Raw genomic sequence first — 20,000 nt, 5'->3', positions numbered from 1 at the left:
GCAAGCAGCCTCTTGTTTTTGAGGTCTAAACGTCAACATAGGCGATTTTTATTTTTTATTTATTTTTTTGCCAGCAACAATTTTGCCAGATTTCCAAAATCTTCCATTTTCATCTGATTGACTAGAAATTTGAACAGGATTTTCAATTGAGCTTACTGAATTCAACCACCAATTATTTTTGAGGTCAAAATTGGCCAAAGGTCAACAACTTAGGTGAGATTTCTAAAATTCTCAATTTTCATCCGATTCATTTGAAATTTGAAGAGGATTTATTTTTCAGGTCACTGAATTCAACCAGCCAATTATTTTTGAGGTCAACATAGGCAAAAAGGTCAACAAAGGCCAGATTTCTAAAATTGACAATTTTCATCATTCACTTGAAATTTGAAGAGGAGTTGCATATTTGGTCATTGAATCCAACCACAAATTATTTTGAGGTCAAATTAGTTTTTTGGATTTTGCAAGTGTCATGCTCTGCATGACATCTTCTTCTTGTTTGTCTGTTTGTTTTTATGTTTATTGCCTGGAGGTCACAATTTTAAACCGATCTTCACAGAACACCACATGTTAGCGTTCATCATAAGCAAGAAGCCTATTGTGTTTGAGGTCAAAAGGTTAACACAGGCCAAAGGCCAACAAATTTATCAAATTTCTAAAATCTTCAATTTTCATCCGATTGAATAGAAATTTGAACAGGATTTGCATATCAGGTCACTGAATTCAACCACCATTTTTTTTTGCGGTCATGGTAGACCAAAAGGTCAACATAGGCCAAATTTCTAAAATTGTCACTTTTCATCTGATTGACTTGAAATTTGAAGAGGTGTTGCATATTTGGCCACTTAATTCAACCCCCATGTTTTTTTTAGGTCAAATTTGTTGTATCGATTTCGCAAGTACCGTGCTATGCATGACATCTTTCTTGTTTGTTTGTTTGTTCGTTTATGCATTCGGACTCTGCAGGAACTAATGCAACCAAACTTTGCATGGCCTTCTTTTTCATCCAAAGTAGTGTCGAGGGCAATGTTTGAACAAAACAATTGACCCCAGATAAAACCAGATAACTGGCCTTCAGGCCTCGATTAGGTATTGCACTTAAACACTACCTGGGGTTTTATTTTTTTTCCCCAGGAGCGATCGAGTTATGTATGTATGTATGTATATATATATATATATATATATATATATATATATATATATATATATATATATATATATATATATATATATATATATATTACATACATATATATATATAATACATACATATATATATAATACATACATATATATATATATATATATATATATATATATATATATATATATATATATATATATATATATATATTGTGAAGATCGTATGTTGAGGTTGGAGTGATTTGTCAACAACAAATTTAATTTTAAAAGTGTTCACATGTGCACCTGTTCTTTTTTTATTTTTATTTTGTATACACTGTCGAGGCTCATATGAGAGCTAACACACAATGCACAACAAGGGAGGCAGGAGACAAGAGGGGCGGGTGAGGGAAGGACAAACAGTGGGGAACAGAGACATTGGGAGATCTGTGGAAGGGAGAAGGATGTGGCGGGGAACACGGGGTGAACAAGATGGACACCACAGGGACTTTCAGGACCTTACATGATAGGGAACTTTTGGGAAAGAAGGTGGGGAATTTTGAAGGAGGTGGGTTTGGGGTGGATTAACGGGGGTCAAAAAGATCGTGGTTTTGGATGGGGGTGGTGATAAGATAACAGGTCTTGAGGTAATTGTGATTTGTTGTCAACAACACAAATTTAATGATTAAAGTATTTCATTGAATTTCCCCAGGCAACGCCTGGTACTTCAGCTGGTTTTTGTTTTAGCATATGTGGAGGAAATGTAACGAAGGGTTAAATTTAGCAGAAGGGCCCACGTGTCCCATGGATCAAGCCTTCCCTTTGCCCTACCTCCTCCACGTATCACTTTTATTGCATCTTCATTCCCAGTGGCTCTGTGTTGCTTCTGGGGTTTGTGATGGGGGGGGGGGATTTCACTGCCACTACCTCAGGGGATGGAAATCACCATGAGCCACTGATGGATGTTTGGCCAGGTGAGGTATGTCTCACCTGAGCCTTTAGAAGATTTGGAGCTGGAGAGTGGCACTTGGTAGCAGTCCATGGGATGAGGGTTGTGGCTAGTTGAATAGGGGGTTCAGAGTAACCGAGAGATTCAGACAAAAATGGCGCGGCCTAGCAATACAACCATAGAGCTAACTTCATCCAAAAGATGTTTTTGTGCATATTTTTCTCAAAGAGCTTTCCAAAATCATGTTTCCCCAAGAAGAGATGGCAGAAGGCTCAGCTTTGGACTGTTCCCTTAAACTCATCAGCTTTATAAGGTTGCCATCGTGCCTGTTATTCAAAGTTCACGAACAAAGCTAATACAGGTCATGCTCAGAAATGAAAAGCAAGAGTTGAAAACACCTTTCCTAAGTCCTTCTCAAGACTGTGTGGGGTAAGGTGTTCCATGAACTCTCTAGTTATTTAAGGAAGTGTGCCTGTGCAACTTCTCATGAAATTATTTTGATCATGGTTAAATTGTTAATCTGGAGTTACCTTCTTACTCTGTCGTTTTGGTGGATAACGTCCTGCTCACATATCTTAACCGTTGGTTTGGCTGCGAACTGGTAACCCTTTGCACATTCCTGTTCGGATTTGGCTGATACAAGATTGCTTGGTAGTCGAGGTTTAGCCGAACAATTCTGTGGTCCACCAACATCCGGGGTACAATTTGGTGTCCAGGAGTGCACGATTCAAACCATCATGCCTCCATTTCAAAAAATTTTGAATTCTAACGTCATTTGATTATTTTCTAAACTCTTCCTCTCATGACATTAGCACTAAATAATTGGAAACATTGCCAAGTAGATGGGTGGGTATTTGAAGTTACCTTTGTACAAAAGACGTGGAATTATTTTTAGAAAATTTTGGTAATTTTTTTAGTGTTAAATATTGGCAGACAAGAGGGTACCCAAATGAGTGAGTGAGATGGAACATGGGGAGGTTATGCATCCAGTAGTTCAGGGGGGAGCAGCAGCTCCTGTTTGGTATAATGACTATGTTTGAATAAACGATAAAAGACACAGGTTGAAATAGCAGCCAAAATTGAGGCTGGACATGCCAAACTCAATCAGAAAATAATGGCTGCACAGAAGGACAACGACATAGCTGCCGGCTTTGGAGATAGATGGACTTCCAAGCGGAGTATGCTGCAAAGTATGTTTTACATGCACACGAACCACAGCATGTGGACGCTGCTGGGGCAGAGTACAACACCTTGGCAAAGAGGTAGGCTGACAGGTGTACCATATTTTACAGGATCGTCCCGTTTTAACATAAATGTCCTGCATCCCATTTTTAGCCCGCCTGTTCGAAGACCAGAGAGCTATAGCGATACCTCCGGCGTGAGCGTGAAAATGTTAAATTTTTTGTATTACGGAAAAACTCCTTGACGGATTTCGACGAAACTTGGTGGGGGGGGGTTAGGTATGGTCCAAGAATCATGCCATTAGATTTTGGACTTGGTCCCCCCCCCCCAAATTTTTTTTTTGCATTTCTTCATGTTTTCAGTGATTTGCAACCCCCCCCCCCCCAAAAAAAAGAGAGAAAAAAATTGTTTTTTGCATTTCCACATGTTTTAAGTGATTTCCAACCCCCCCCCAAAAAAAAATTGGAAGAGAAAAAAAAAATTTTTGCAACTTTTTTTTCAAAAAAATTTCGATTTCTTTTTTTTGCATTTCTACATGTTTTAAGTGATTTCCAACCCCCCCCGCCCCCCAAAAAAATGTTGGAGAAAAGAACTATAACTGTCAGCACTGTTGACATCATATTTAATTAATAAGATATAAGGTTCACTTGAGTGACCCAGCAGTATTGGCGGCGGAGGTTTTGCACTCTCGCGAGTGCTCCCCCTCAAGTTTCCTTTCTAATGTTTTTATCTACCACACTATTTTTTATACGCCCGATATATATATATATATATATATATATATATATATATATATATATATATATATATATATATATATGTATATATATATATATATATATATATATATATATATATATATATATTGGGGCGTATTATGTGATACCGGTCGTCCGTCTGTCTGTCTGTCTGTCTGTCTGTCTGTCCATCCGTTCCTGTCCGCACTCTAACTCCCAAAGTTTTCAACTTTCACGTTTCATATTTGGTACATAGGTACAGACTGTGGAGACGGTGTGTCATGACATATGTTCGTCATCTAAAGTGGTTGCCATGGCAACCAGGATGCTGTTTTCCATGTCGGAGCACAATTCTGTATATACCTTCTTGTTAGGGCGTATATTGTGCTCACTTGCACTCTTGTTTCTGATTACAAGATACAAATCCATATATTGCTTTATAATTATACTTCACTGCAATGCTTTATAAAAAAAAATATTAATTATTAGACTCGTCTTTTAAAAACGATAAATGTATAAACAGGCGAGCATTGGGTGGCTTTGACACCAACTCTGTTATACCTTCCAGGGACACATTTTTCCCCATTTTTTAGTGCTATGAACAGCCTCCATCATGGCCAAAGAGTACCATCAGTAAAGCCAAACAGCAGTCAGAAAGCCTGCAATGATGTCATGGGACTCATTGCACTGGAGTGATGCAACCGTTACTAAAGGCCCGGTCACACCTTGACGTTTTAGCCAACGTATGCCGATTTTTGAATTTTTTTTCTAAAACGCTGGCACACGTTGAATACGTTATGGGTAAGTTTTGATAACATTGAGAGCACGCTGAAAAACACTGCCATACGTCGTTGTACGCTGGCTTTAAACGTTGTACTTTTCGGTTGTCCTCAAATTTTTTCATGCTTGAAATTTCACGACGTATGCCGGCGTATGACTCACACGTTCCGCTACGCTGGCCACAAGTTGTATGCACGGTCTGCGATCGTTGACAGACGTCAACACATGCTACTTGTAAGTTAATCATAAGTTGAGACACGCCGAGGTAATGTTTAGCGTACCCGAAACTTATTTCTAACCTATGATTAACGTGTTGTTGGCACGTTACGCGATCGTTGCCACACGTCGACAGACGTTACTTTTAAGTTACGCATAGGCTGAAAGACGTCGGTATAATGGATCGTCCTTGCGTCAGCGTCCACGGCCACGGCCAGGACACTTATTTGCAGCATTCTTCAAACTTTTCTTCGGCATGGCGAGGATGTTCACACTTCGATGTCTAGCTTGGCTATGATTCCAATTGTCCATCGGCAGCGTCTATTTAAAATAGTCGAGTTTGAGCGTTTTAACACGTTCAGAAGAAACGCTTCAAATTTCAAAACCCCAGCGTCAAAAAACAAAGGCGAGTGACAGCAATTTAAATCGTTCATTGTAATAGTTGAGTGGTGCCGTTTAAAAGTCGTTGAGTGTAAAAAAATCCAATTGCTGAGCGCAAGCGTCTACTTTCAATAGTGGGGTTTGAGCGATTTAGCACGTTCAATAGAAACGATGAAAATTTCCCAGCGCCAGCGTCAAAAAACAAAGGCGAGTCACAGCAATTTAAATCGTTCATTGTAAACAATGAAAATAGCTGAGTGGTACCGTTTAAAAGTCGTTGAGTGTAAAAAAAATCCAATTGTTGAGCGCAAGCGTCTACTTTCAATAGTGGAGATGCAGCCATTTAAATCGTTGAGTGGCAGCCTATGAACCTACCCGTGGACACGCGGACGCAAGGACGATCCATCATAACCCACACCCTCCCCCTCACACTCACCTACTACTGCCAACATGAACAAACTACTACTAATACTAACACCAATACTAATACTGATACTGATACTGCTGACATGGACATCGACTCAAAAACGGACTCGAAAACACTGTTGGGTTCCCTTTTATGAGCAGCATTTTTATATACCAATTCCCAAAACTGCTGCGAACACGTCTTTATATGGCAGTTGTAACCTAGAAACACGTTCATTTATTTTTTTTTTGTCGACCGGAAGACGTCATTGGAATACGTCTACATACGTCGGTGTGTTGGGACTACGTAAAGAATTGGTTCAAAGCACGTCAAACACAAGTTAGAAATAAGTTTCGCGTAAAAAACACATTACCGCGACGTGTTTCGACTTATGAGTAGCTTATAAGTAGCCTTTGTGGACGTGTGTAAGCGTCCACATATCGTGTGTAAAACTTATCCCCATCGCATGCGGAACGTGTGTCATACGCCGAGTACGTCGTAAAATTTTGAACATGTTTAAAATTTCTTGATGTACTCTAGTTACTACGACGTATGATAGCGTACTTTAGTGTTGTACTCACGTATACCAAACTTACTCATACCGTATTTGACGTGCCCCAACGTTTTAGACACATTTTTCTTAGGTCGGCATACGCTGGCAAGATCGCCAAGGTGTGACCGCGATGTTGACACTTCCATTTCTACGGCAGTTATGATTCGAATCGTTGTGCGTCAGCCTTTTAATGGCTATGTCACGACATCGTCGGCGATGCGTGCAACGCGCTATGCCGAAGTTAGACTATCATTGGGCATCGGTTGTGTAGGCCGACAACAGGTCAGCATTCATTGGTATAAGTTATCTATAACACAACGAAACGTTCTGTGTCCATTACTAATATGTTATGCAAAAGACCAACTCGTTATGAATACGTCCGAATCTTAAAAAAAAAACATCAAAAGTTCAACGTCAGCCAACGTTTTACATACATTTTAATACGTTGCCATCGCTGGCTAAAACGTCAAGGTGTGACCGGGCCTTAAATATGTTCAATTGTTTTAGTATTTTATTTGCAAATGACATAACGTATCTGTAGAAAAAGTGATGATGGAATACAGTTGTCAAAACTGCACTACTAATAATTTTGTACTAAATCAGTTTACATTTCATTTTTAGCTCGCCTGTTCAAAGAACAGAGAGCTATAGCGATACCCCCGGCGTGAGCGTGAGCGTCAGCGTCAGCGTGAGCATCAGCGTGAGCGTGAGGTGAAAATGTTAAAGTTTTTGGTGCAAGTTATTTCGAAGCTTGCCATTCATTTAATGTGTACTAGGATGCTGATATTTGGCATGGAGGTTCCTTTGGGGCATACTATTGGTGTGGTGAAGTTGAAATTAAAAAATAATTTCAAATGTTTTAAATTTTTGACCTGTTTTGAACTTAACTTTTTTGTCGGACATCAACGTTAAAGTTTTTGGTGCAAGTTATTTTTTAGAAGCTTGCCATTCATGTAATATGTGTACGAGGATGCTGATATTTGGCATGGAGGTTCCTTTGGGGTATACTATTGGTGTCGTGAAGTTGAAATTAACAAACGATTTAAATTTTTTTTTTAATTTCAACCTAAGATGGTGTCAAAGCCACCCAATGCTCGCCTGTTTATACTAGACGCTTGCCATTCATTTAATATGTGTACTAGTTCACTGATTACAATATACAAATACATATATTGCTTTAAAATTATTTGGATCAGACTTCACTGCAATGCTTTATAAAAAAAATATTATTTGACTAGTCTTTTAAAAACGATAAATGTGTAAACAGGTGAGCATTGGGTGGCTTTGACACCAACTTTCTGGTTATTTATAACATTTATTGTACAGATCTTGGCAATATAAAAACATACATTAAAAATCCTACAATTTAAAGCATATTAATATGCAGGGTGGCCATAAAGTCTGGAAACATAGATAATACTATGTCATTCTGTTACAGTCTGAAGAAAGATGTCCTTAACGAAAGACGAATGTGTTGAGGTGATATTGCTGAGTGGATGCGAGGGCTAGTCATATCGACGGATAGCAGAGCTGAAGGCGCAGGTTTATTTAGTGAAAATCTGACACGAATCATCTGAGGCAATGCGTCGCTGATGCATTTGCATCGATTGATGGAAATGCTGCATTAATGCTCCGCGTTCATTGCAATGTTGCACAGCACATTTCTCATGAGGGACAACACATTGAACATGTCATGTCATGTCATTGAACGTATCATGTATTGTAATGTAATGTCATTAAACCATTTAAAATGTATATTCGCCTATGTTTCCAGACTTTATGGCCACCATGTATAAAATAAAAGGTACAAAAGTACACTTCCCATAATAGCATGTACATTCACAATGTGGCCTATGACCACACAATGGGCAATGCTGCCTGTGGCAGCCCATTTGACCTGTGCTTTAGTGTCCCATATTTATTTTTCCTCAGACCTGGTCACCCTGCAGGGAGGTTTCCCCAAGTGGAGCAACAAGAGGAGGAATCTGGCATGATCTGTGAGTTTGTCCTGACATTCACCTGTAGAGAAAATGAGTTGTGATCAGAGAGGGTACAGTCAAAGGGGACAACAACAGGTTTAGTGATGCTCGGGTCATCGACTGAAGAAGAAATAGCAGCATTACAGGGGATGACTGCAGAGTCAGGTAGGACAGAAGAGGAGATATAAGCAATTGTATTCGAGACATGTGGCAGTAGTGGTAGCACAGGTATCGGTACTCAAGATCAAGATAATCAAGTTAATGGTTACAGAAACAGATATAGCAGTTGTGGATTCGGCAGATGCAGCATTTGTGATCAGAGTGGGAGATGTTAAAGCGATAGGGTCAACAATAGTGTTCGCAGTAATGGTATCTTAGTGTACTTTTTATTTTATCACATATAAACACAATCATCGATGGTGAAATTTCGCATAATGATAATAAACCCTGAGCAAGTTATGCAGGAAATGACATCAATGTTGGCAAAAGCAATCTGCATAAAACCAGGATCATGCGTGCTGTACAATATGGGTCCCATGTATGATGAAACAGAAGTGCATTGTGAAAGTTTTTGTCATTAGCAATGTTGCTTGTTGGAATGTGATTCAATTTCGAATTTGGTCCAATGGATACATCATTAATGAGGCACAGCTGTTCTAGTGATGCAGTGCCCATGCACATTAGGGCTGAAATATGGAATTTGGCTAGGGTGGCAATGATAACTTGCCTGCACTTCATCAAAAGATAAAGTGGGATATTTAATATCCACAATTGCTAATTCTGGCAAACAGGACACCCAGTTTTAATGTCCAACTGAGGAACTGACTTCCTAATGCAGTGCCCTACCTGCCAAACATCAATCTGACAGTTTATAGTTGGGTTGAAAATCAAACCAGCCGAGGCAGCTCAGAGGCAAGGTCGCTTCTGTGACAGCTTGCTTGACAACTAAGTATCTTGTGAAGAAAAACATCAAACTGGTTGAAATTGACAGGAGATAGGGTTGAAAATGGCAAAGTCTATCTGTACAATTTAGTCATGAATAGCTTTCATGTAGTTGTGTTTAAATAATTTGGTGAGTTAAAAAATGACTGACTTGAAGTGATGTCTAGAGTTCTTACATTCAACCTACTGCTCTCAACCAAGGGAATATTAACATATTGTAAAATACCTTGTGGTCCACTTGTCAGATCAATCATTGTATTCCAGCATGCGAACTAGCAGGAGGATACGATGTCAGTGTTGGAATTGTGGAAACAATCGCTCATTCTCACTTGAAATCCAATAAGGTTTACGCAAGCTGCTGGATACCAAAGGGCCTCCACTCGACCCAACTGAAAAGGATATAGGAACTGTGAAAGAGATGGGCTGGGAAGTTCTACGATCCTTATGCAGTCTCAGACTTATCAACTTGTGATTTTCATCTCTATGGACGACTCAAAAATATCTCGGTGACATAAAAATTGCATGTTATGTTGTTAAATGATGTATCCTGAAAAGGCAAAGTACCCTTAGGGCAAGGTGCTACAACATTGATAGGATAAGCATGCACTATACATGTAAGCAAGGGAATAGCTTGAAAAAAAAATAGCTGACATTTCAAAAACTTGCGGAAACATTTTGATTTTCTTGAATTAAAAAGTTCAGTCAACCTTGAACTACTCTAGAACAACTCCCTCCATTTAATTTCCACAACTGAGTTGAGGAAATATTTGTTTTATTCTGTGATGCAAATCATGCTGGAATCTCTGTTGCTATGAGGAATGTGTTGGTGTGTTGCACTCAGGGAAAGATAACCATCCTGACATTTTTGTCACACAAGAATGACACCCATGTTCAACGCAGTTTCCTTCATCTTCCTTCTACAATTGGCACGGTGTACGACCACCTGCCCAAAGCAATGCCGTTGCAAAGGAACAGACATCTTCTGCCATGAACGAGAATTGAAAGCTGTTCCCCACCCCATCCCAAGTGATTACATCAAACTCTATTTGCAAGGCAATGACCTTGGGATCTCTGAACTGCGAATGGGATTGCACGAACATAAACAACTACAGGTTTTGGACCTTGCCAACAACAAGCTCCGAGAGTTCCCATTAGAGCTACCCGAATGTCTACACAACTTGAAACTTCAGGACAATGACATACGCGTAATCTCTCGCTCTGCCCTTAGTCAGCTACCTTGTCTCAAGGAACTACACTTGGAATACAACTCACTTTCCGAGGGCACAATTGAGTTGGGTGCATTCAAGCAACTCACTTCTCTGACCATGTTGTTCCTGTCAAACAATAACTTCGGTGCAGTACCTTCAGAGCTCCCATTAAGTCTCACTTGGCTTCACATGGAGAGAAATCATATTGATAGCCTTTCAGAGTACTCATTCACTAATTTAACAAACTTGAAGGAGCTGTTTTTGGACAGCAACTCTCTCAACAATGCAGGCATCCATGTGCAAGCATTTTCTGATCTGAAAAACCTTCAGATAATTTCCCTCAAAGAAAATAGATTCACCGCTCCGCCAGCACACTTACCGGGAAACAGCCTACAAAAAATATATTTGAATGAAAATAACATTAGTGCGATCTTACCGAATACGCTTAATCACATGAAAAACCTTAACGAGCTAATTCTGTCAGAAAATGAACTTTCAAACCTGGCCTTTGAAGCCTTTGATGGTGTGGATAAATTGAAGACTCTTATTTTGTGGAATAATCCATGGATCTGTGATTGCCGGCTTTTGTGGCTCAAAAAAAGGATGCTGAAAAATTCTGTGATTACTATTGGCCTAAAATGTGGAACACCAGCTTCTCTAAGAAACAAATATTTCAAGAACATTGGTGCAAAAGAACTTTGCTCAATGACTACAACACCACTACCACCAACAACAACAACAACAATAACAACAAAGGTTACTGAGACTTTCTCAACAGATGATCCATCTGTATTTGTTATGGAAACAACAGCCATGTCCACTCTTGCTAGCACTGTGATGATGACCCACCTGAGTACGTTGAGTGGTGACCTCAAAGTGGTTATACAAAGTTACGCGAGGAAGAACACCATTGTTGTTCAGTGGAATAACACAAAGGCAGATGCAATGTATAAACTCCATTGGCAGAAAATTGGCGACGTGGAAGAGGGACACTGTATTATCAATGGCAGCGAGAAAGAGGTTGAGCTCAAAGTCTTGGAACCATCTGAACACTACAACATATCTCTTGAACGTGTGACCAAAAAAGCTGCGAAGTTTTCCGTTTGTGTTGACGATGTCAGAGAGTGCGTCAACCAGCAGAATGATTTAAGCTGCAATAATACAATTGGAAAACTCTCTTCATTTGTAGCTGGCGTGCTGGGAGGTTGTATTGCTCTTGTCGTCCTGATCACACTTATTGTGACATTCTGTTGCATAACACGCCATTCTCAAACATATGTTGTAACACCTTGGAACTTACAGAAAGGCAGAATGAAAGGGTATCGACATCGAGCTTCTCTCATGAGGGTTCCTCACAAGAGACCAAAAGCAGGACGACATCTTCATGAAGTTCAACTAAGTTCAGCAACAGTCCAGCAGAGAAGCGACCCCGCAACATGAATGGCGAAAAATGCAATGACTGTGTTGGACAACCAGGCTTATTTCCACATGGTAAACTCCATTTTTTTATTTTAAATATCCAGCGCTGATATATAAATGTTGATGTAAACCACTTCTTGCACCCAATCCCTATTTTTTTTTTTAAATCATGAAATTTTCTAGTTTTACGATTCACAGTAAAGTGTGTGTTTCAATAAAAAAAGACATTCCTGAATGGAAATATCATGAATACAAATGCATTTAGGCAAATGAATAAAGTGTGCCAAGCAATATCCGTAACAGTGTGCCAGATGTAGTCTCCTCTCCATTGATGGTTTCTTTCACTGTAATTTAATATCATACAATGCCAATGTTGGATAGCATGGGGGAGTACAGAAAAGAGGTGAGTCCCTCTCCCTGGTAGTGAGCACGTGTGTGACAAGAATGAAGTGTGTGAGTCACTGTGACAATGGGAGACGGACCCAGTAACACCATGGCTGGGTGAGGTCAGACGCGGATCGGCCTGGAGCACATAGGCAACGGGAGACTGGCTGCGGTCACCGAGGTGCCGACAGATTGAGCATGGTCTCTGGGTCCTCGCACCATACCCCTCACGCCGTATGATGGAAAAAGTGACCTGGGGGCGTTCCGAGCACAATTTTACTGTGTAGATTGTGGTAACGGATGGTCCCAAGTCAAGAGGGGAATTAATCACCCAAGGAAGATGAGGAGGGATCTGGGGAATTTTACACCAATCAAGTTGAATAAGATCCAAATAGGAGTGCATACCCTTCCACGGATCGTTCGTACTGACGGCCTCAGTCTGTACCGCGGACAAGGGGTGCCAACTTGGGTCACACAGACCATCAGGGTGCTGGAGGAGGGACAATAACCCTCGCCCCCCCCTCCACTGTGCTGAGCTGCAGTGCAGGTAATTTTGGTAGGATTGATGGGTAATAGTGACAGGGACTGACTGGAGGGTGAGGTGAGTGATGGTGTGAAGCACTCATGGAAGCATTCCCCCTGCAGGAGGAAATGGCTGTTGGCTCTCCAGTAGTTAGCGGGGATTAGATGTTTCAAACCTTGGAGGCTGCTTGGATGTTGGTGCTGACTGAAGTAAGTTTTAATTGTAAGGGGTGCAAAAGTGTAGTTGAAGAGCTGGCAGTGTGGTCCAAGTGTGAGCCACAGCTCAAAGCAAGGTACACCCTGGGCCCTGAGCATGCCCAGATTAACAATGGTGCCTGAAGAACACAGGCCGAGGCCCTTGATGTTGGGGGGGGGGGGTGGGGGGACTCTTAAACTTTGCATTCATTCGACTTTTTACTTTTATTCATCATTTATCAGCTAACTGCAATGCTGGATGGAAGTACATTAGCAACTCTAAACTTACGATATTTCCTAGAAACACCTTCGTATTTCAGCCATATTTGCGTTTGTGATAATTGGGTGGCCTCTGAGCATGCAATGCATTCGGTGAATGTAATAGGGAAGCGTTTCCTCACCCTTGGCTGTAACTATTACTTATTATCACCACAAAGGTGGTGTCGGAGGACTGAAGGTCCATTCACAAAACAACTTCGCTCTCGCACTTCTCGTGTCTTTCCCAATCTCGTGAGAGTTCCCTCGTTCCTCATCCTCCCCCCCCATCCCCTGCCCCCATTTTCAGTTTTATCAATTCTCTCACAACTCATTCACTGGCAATACACTCTTGCACCCACAGATCACCTTTGATCGTACTTTCCTTGTTGCCTATCTACTCTGCTTGTCTTATTTCCACACTGACTGTGTTGTAATCACTGGGTTCCAATGCCACAAACTCAGAAAGGGGGCAAAATATCTTGTGTTCGTTTTTCCAGGAAGACAAAATTCTAGCCCATCATAAGACAAGCCATTCTGGAAGTATGTAAAGCAGTTTCTGATTTTCATGATCATTGTTCAGGACGTTTAGACTTGGTACAGCTTTCATGGCTGACAGGCATTGTCGCAGGAAGTCAGAATATCTACAGACTCACAGAGCAACACTACTTACTTTAGGCCAGGCATCTAATTTTTCTCGAAAGGCATTGGCCACTGCGAAAGGATCACCGCATCTTTCTTCCAGTGGCTTCTTCACTTCTTCAAAGACAGTGTCTGATAGCAAGAAGAAGCCTTCCACAGCCTCTTTAGATGAGCTGCCAAAGTATTCCTTCAAATCGTAGATTCTTTCAGCTGGTGGGATTCCTTAATTTTCAATCAAAGTTTGAAAGGCACTTTTCCACATTGGATATGTTAAAGGATCTCCAGTAAACACACCAGGTTCTTGGGTTGGAAGACGTCCCAATTTCACTTGTTCTGCAAACGATTTAGCAAGTTGTGCAAACTCTAACTGTCCTTCAACTGTAAATTTTATTGCCTCATTGTCAGATATTGGCTCTCTAATCCTACCAGCTGAGTGTTGAGCATTTGCACTTATTACCACTTCTGCAGGACTAAGGTTATCTACCTGTTGATCCGCCAATGCAACTTGTGTCAACATCTGTGGTACAATGTGGTTATGTTGGTGTTTATATCAGCTCGAGGAGGTGGTATCACTTCAATCGGAGTCACGTTTGTTGCATGTGACGGTGGTAATGCGCGTAAAACGCTGCAGCACGTCCTCAAGACCATCATCAATTCCAACATGCTGTGACTTCAAGTACTGTTTGACGGACTCACTCTTTGGAACAGTCGGTATCTGACTACTTTCAAGGTTCTCAAGGTCACCAGCACCTCTCGCACCTTCAATTATTGCCTCCAGCTTGGCTTCAGCCACGTCCAAGTCTTTCATGGTTTGGATCCTTTTGAGTTTTACCCTTTTTTGAGCTTCGACGTCAATAAACTTCAACTTTGCCTTCAAAGCTGCCACTTCAGCTGCTGCGTCAACACACTTGGATAGATTCGATGTCTGCGAAGAATTCCTTGATCCCATTGATTTATTTTATTTAATATTACAGAAGCCCTTGATTTAGTCTCATATATATATATATATATATATATATATATATATATATATATATATATATATATATATATATATATATATATATATATATATATATATCTCATTGTGTAACTTTTCTGACCAGCTGTCGATTGTCTTACTCGAGCTGATCATATTTTATGAATGTCTCTCCATCTATCCCAAGAGGGGTTAGGGATTCATTTAACCGTTCATAATCGTACGTAATGAACATGCTCCATGACTTCACGGATTTTAGCCACGCTGATATCGAAGTTCTGAAGTTGTCCTCACGTCGCTTAACTTGCCATTCGAGGAGTGACTCCAGGTTTTGGATCACGGGGGCCTTGTGCAGTATGTACCTCCCCAAAGGCCTCGCTGTCACTCTGTACTTCGACTTTCACCATTATCGATGGCCTTGTGTACATGTACTCTTTGATGGTCATGGTTTGATTGGAAATCACTCATTATACTAAAATTATAGACTGAACACCTGAGATATTAATGTTAACATAATATAAACAGTTAATATAATCAAACAATGTAACAACAATAAAGAGCGTACAGTAATTCTTAAACTGGCTTAACAATCTATTTAAAATGAAGCATGGAGCAAATGAGAATAAACTTCCAATTGGATCGGATTGTGAATGATCTATTTGTATATGCACTGGTCACTGAAGCTTAAGGCGATAATCAGGCTGTTCTCAAGTACGAAACGAAACAACAATTTTTTTATTTCGAGAACAGTCTGATAAACCACTGACTTACTCCTCCTGCTGGTGAGTGTCCACGTTTGAGGAAAGAACCTGATCGATGTAACATTGAGCTCCTGACCACTTATAAAGCTTTTGTCCGTAGCCTGATGGAGTACTGCTCTCCCCTCTGGGCTGGTGCTCCTGCCTCCCACCTTTCTCGGCTTCACGCTGTCGAAACCAGGGCATTTAAGATCATCGGCATCTCCCGCAATGAAGCTGAGTCTTTGGGCCTCTCACTCAATCACCGCAGGTTGGTCGGTGGTCTTTCTGTCTTATACCGACTCCTCTCCAGCCATGCCCCCTGCTCTCTCTGCGATTTGTCCCTACCACATTTCCACAGGGCGCTCAAGGTCCGCCAACAACCCCCCTCTGGTAAAACTACCAAAATCACGAATCACTGCTCATCTTCACTCTTTCATTCCTCTTTTTTCCTGCCTTTGGAATAAACTTCCTCACTCTATTCTTTCCCATTCTTCCCTCCAGGCTTTCAAAACAGCTGTTCACCACCACCTCTTATCTTCCCCCATCCAAATCCTCGATCTTTTCTACCCCCGATAATCCACCCAAGCCCACTTCCTTCAAATTCCCTGCTTTCCTTCCTGAAAGTCCCTGTAATATCCATCTTGTATTCCCCATGTTCCCCACCCTATCCCTCTCCCTTCCACAGATCTCCTAATGTCTCTGTTCCCCACTGTTTTGTCCCTTCCACTCCCACCCCTCTTGTCTCATGCCTCCTTGCTGTGAGTTGTGTGTTAGCTCTCATACGAGCCTCGACCAAGGTATACAAAAAAAAAAAAATTGTCAAGGCTTGTATGAGAGATAACAAAACGTACAGCAAGGGGGGGCATGAGACAAGAGGGGCGGGAGTGGGAAGGACAAAACAGTGGGGAACAGAGACATTAGGAGATCTGTGGAAGGGAGAGGGATAGGGTGGGGAACATGGGGAATACAAGATGGACATTACAGGGACTTTCAGGAAGGAAAGCAGGGAATTTGAAGTAGGTGGGCTTGGGGTGGATTAATGGGGGTAGAAAAGATCGAGGATTTGGATGGGGGAGGATAAGAGGTGGTGGTGAACAACTGTTTTGAAGACCTGAAGGGAAGAATGGGATTGAAAAGAGTGTGGGAGTTTATTCCAAAGGTGGGAAAAAAGAAGAATGAAAGAGTGAAGGTGAGCAGTGATTCGTGATTTTGGTAGTTTTACCAGAAGGGGGTTGGTGGCGGACCTCAAGCACCCTGCGGAAATATATGATGGGGACAATTCGCAGACAGAGCATGGGGGGGGGGCGAGACCGGAGAGGAGAAGGTAGAAGACAGAAAGATGACTGACCTGCCTGCGGTGAGAGAGTGAGAGGCCGAAAGACTCAGCATCATCACGGGAGATGCCAATGATCAGAAATGCCTTGGTTTCCACAGCGTGAAGCCGAGAAAGGTGAGAGGCAGGAGCACCAACCCAGGGGGGAGGGCAGTACTCCATCAAGCTGCGGACAAAAGCTTTGTATGTAGTCAGGAGCTCAGGTGGGCCGAGGAAGGACTTTGCATGATGGAGGATTCCCAGTCAGCGACTGGCTTTGGAGGCCAGGTTGGAAATGTGGGTTTCTCAGGAAAGATCATGGCAGATAGTGAGACCCAGAAGCTTGAAAGAAAGGACTTCTTCCAGAGGATTGTTGAGAAAGTAGATGGGGGGGGGGGGGTTCAAACGGCCCTTTCAGAGAGACATAGTGAGAGTTTGAGATTTGTCACGATTGAAAGACATGTTCCACGTGTTGGACCAGTTTGTGATTTACCCAGATCTGCAGTGAGCGAAGAAGCTGCTGCTTGCCGGTCTGAGGGATGACAGATGGTACGGCAGAGGTTGGAGTCATCAGCAAAGAGATATTGAGGATTTTCCAGAGAGATGGAGAAATCATTAAAGAACAGGGCCCAGAACGCTGCCTTGAGGAACTCCAGCCTGGACAGGAAGAGGGGATGAAAGAACTCCATTTTGGGCCACAAGTTGGCTGTGCCAGGAGAGGAAGTCTGCAAGCCAGGAGTGGGGATGGCCTTGGATACCGTAGCAAGAGAGTTTGGTGAGCAGGACAGAGTGCCAGACCATGTCAAAAGCACGTGATATGTCCAGGGATATGGCTCTGATTCCATGTCCATCATTGAGTACCTCCATCCATTGTAGGGAGAGCAGAAGCCACCTATCCAGAGTCCAGGGACAGTTGTGTGCAACTGGGTAAGGTGGGTACAGAAAGCGATGGGTTTTGGACACAGATTTTGATGCAAACACCGAGTTTAGGCATTCAGCCTTTTCATTTGCCACGTCAGCTGTGCGGCCATTTAAGGCAAGGGAGGGGATGGAGGGGGAACATACACCAGAAACAGATTTGATTAGACGCCACCAGGATTTGGAGGAGGGAGAGAGGTTTGAGAGTTCAGACTGAGAAAGATGTTATTTTCTGGCTCTCCTGAGGGTAGATACACACTTGTTCCGAGCTTTATGGAGGAACTGAGATTACCCTCAGTTGGGTTTGCTTTCCATGAGGCAAACGCGAGTTGTTTCAGGACAACTGCCTCGCCACAAACTTTAGTGAACCATGGGCGGGAGGAAGGGTAGGCGGTCCCTTCGGGTGGGTGCCTGGAATGTCCTAACCCTAAGAGAGGATGATCACCTGTCTCAGTTATCATCTGAGCTCAAGTGTTTGGACATCGTTATGGCAGCACTCTCTGAGGTTCGGAGACCGAATAGTTGCGAGATCATGGCGGGTGGTTACACCTACTATTGGTCTGAATGCTCTGATGGTTACCATGCTCAAGGAGTTGCTGTAGTTGTGTCCAATAAGCTGACTCCAATGATAATTGAAGTAACACCGGTCAACGAGCGTATTATCAGACTGAGGATTCATCACTCCTTGGGTGTCATTGACCTGCTCTCTGTATATGCTCTGAATGAGGCGAGTGATCTCACCATGAAGGATGCATACTATGCCACGCTGGAGTCTGTGGTTGATCAGTGCCCCAGGCGAGATACTCTTCTCGTCTTGGAGGATTTCAATGCATCGACTGGAACTGATAGAGATGGTTATGAGACATGTGTTGGTCGCCATGGGTCTGGAACTGTGAACCAGAATAGCACTAAGTTCCTTGACTTTGCCAGAAGTCATGGACTTTGTGTGGCTGGTTCATGGTTTCAACGTCCACAGGTTCATTGCTGGACTTGATATTCCAACGCTGGCAGTGTGGCAAAGGAGATTTACCATGTGCTCTTTGATGGTCGCTGGAGGATGATCCAGAACTGCAAGGACTATCGGAGTGCACACTTCCTCAATACTGACCACAGGCTTATTGTAGACTGAAATTGCAGCCTAAATCCAGGAGAATGGTACCATCCCAGCCTCGGCTGGATGTTGGCAAGCTCAAGGATGAGAGGGTAGCTGAGGAGTTTTCCAACAAGCTGAGTGGAGATTTGGGGGGTCTGGGTGCTTTATGGGATCCTGAAGAGTTGTGGAGTGCCTTCAAGACTACCGTCCTAGATGTTGCCGGTGGATGTCTTGGAACTCACCGTCGGGTGAAGAAGAATTTTGTCTCTCAAGGGACACTGGATACCATTGACCAGAGTCGCAGGGCCAGGCTGAATGGCAGAGCTGAGCTGTTCAGGGAGCTGAGGTGTAAAACTGTATGTGCACGAAGGGTGGACAAGGAGGCCGATGTGCGAGGAATCTGTGAGGGGGTAGTGGTCAAATGATTCTCATCGTGCTTTCAGTGGAAATCGCGCATTACGTTCCTTCAAGCCCGTACCTCAGTGTACTGAAGTTAGAGCAGAGGGTGGTGGGTTTTGACATAGGAGTCCGCAGTGAAGGCCCGCTCGGCCGGTGGCTTTGATCGGCTGTACCAGGCTGATCCACCAGCTGTTGAGTTGGATGTCAGGAGTGTTTCAATCCCTTTTGCTCACCCTCCATTCAACTGTGGTCCACCTTTCTTTGTGGAAACACAGGCTGAGGTGAACCTGTTGAAATGGGGTAAAGCTCCTGAGATCTGTAGTGTCCATGCTGAACTTCTCAAGGCTGGTGGGAATGCTGCACTCATGTCGTTGCATGCAGTTGTGTGCTCTGCCTGGAACACAGGCATCATCCCAACTGACTGGAAGTGGGGCCTTGTCCCTCTCTGGAAAGGGAAGGGTGATCGCCAAGACTGCAACAACTACCGAGGGGTGATGCTGTTCTCAGTGCCGGGCAAAGTCTTTGCTCGGATCATTATTGATAGGGTTCACCACCACCTGCTTGAGTACCAGCGTCCATGGCAGTCAGGCTTTACACCAAAGAGGTCACGATTGACCGTATCCTTGCTCTTTGGGTCCTCACTGAACGCAGACGAGAGTTTCGGCAGGGGCTGCTTGCAGCCTACATTGA

At 42.6% G+C, this 20,000-nt stretch overlaps 1 protein-coding gene and 1 long non-coding RNA gene across 7 annotated transcripts in view; one reads left to right on the top strand and one right to left on the bottom strand.

Moving 5' to 3' along the window:
* LOC147023661 (leucine-rich repeat transmembrane protein FLRT1-like) overlaps positions 1–12,164 on the top strand; it is a 39,386-nt gene extending 27,222 nt beyond the window's left edge. For 4 of the 5 annotated variants that reach the window (XM_085889348.1, XM_085889344.1, XM_085889346.1 and 1 more), the window contains 2 exons: positions 8,256–8,320; positions 10,086–12,164. In XM_085889348.1, coding sequence (XP_085745474.1) covers positions 10,123–11,892 — 1,770 coding nt within the window. In that variant the 5' untranslated portion in view covers positions 8,256–8,320; positions 10,086–10,122 and the 3' untranslated portion in view covers positions 11,893–12,164. Of the gene's footprint in view, positions 1–6,944; positions 7,035–8,255; positions 8,321–10,085 lie in introns of all 5 variants that reach the window. The other variant, XM_085889345.1, reaches the window with a different exon arrangement.
* The window catches only part of LOC147023660 (uncharacterized), a 49,326-nt gene that overhangs the window by 27,354 nt on the left and 1,972 nt on the right, over positions 1–20,000 (bottom strand). Inside the window, exons 1-3 of one of the 2 annotated variants that reach the window (XR_015060323.1) lie at positions 11,302–11,439; positions 9,471–9,633; positions 8,258–8,342 (exon numbers count right to left, since the gene is read on the bottom strand). This is a non-coding gene — a long non-coding RNA (uncharacterized LOC147023660). Of the gene's footprint in view, positions 1–8,257; positions 8,343–9,470; positions 9,634–11,301; positions 11,440–20,000 lie in introns of those variants that run through there. The other variant, XR_015060324.1, reaches the window with a different exon arrangement.

This window comes from Eptatretus burgeri, chromosome 7 (assembly GCF_056783735.1).
Source record: "Eptatretus burgeri isolate ZD-2024b chromosome 7, Ebu_testis_v1, whole genome shotgun sequence".
Classification (NCBI taxonomy): Eukaryota; Metazoa; Chordata; class Myxini; order Myxiniformes; family Myxinidae; genus Eptatretus; species Eptatretus burgeri.
The sequence above is the reverse complement of the archived record's forward strand: the minus strand, read 5'-3'. Positions and strand labels throughout refer to the sequence as shown.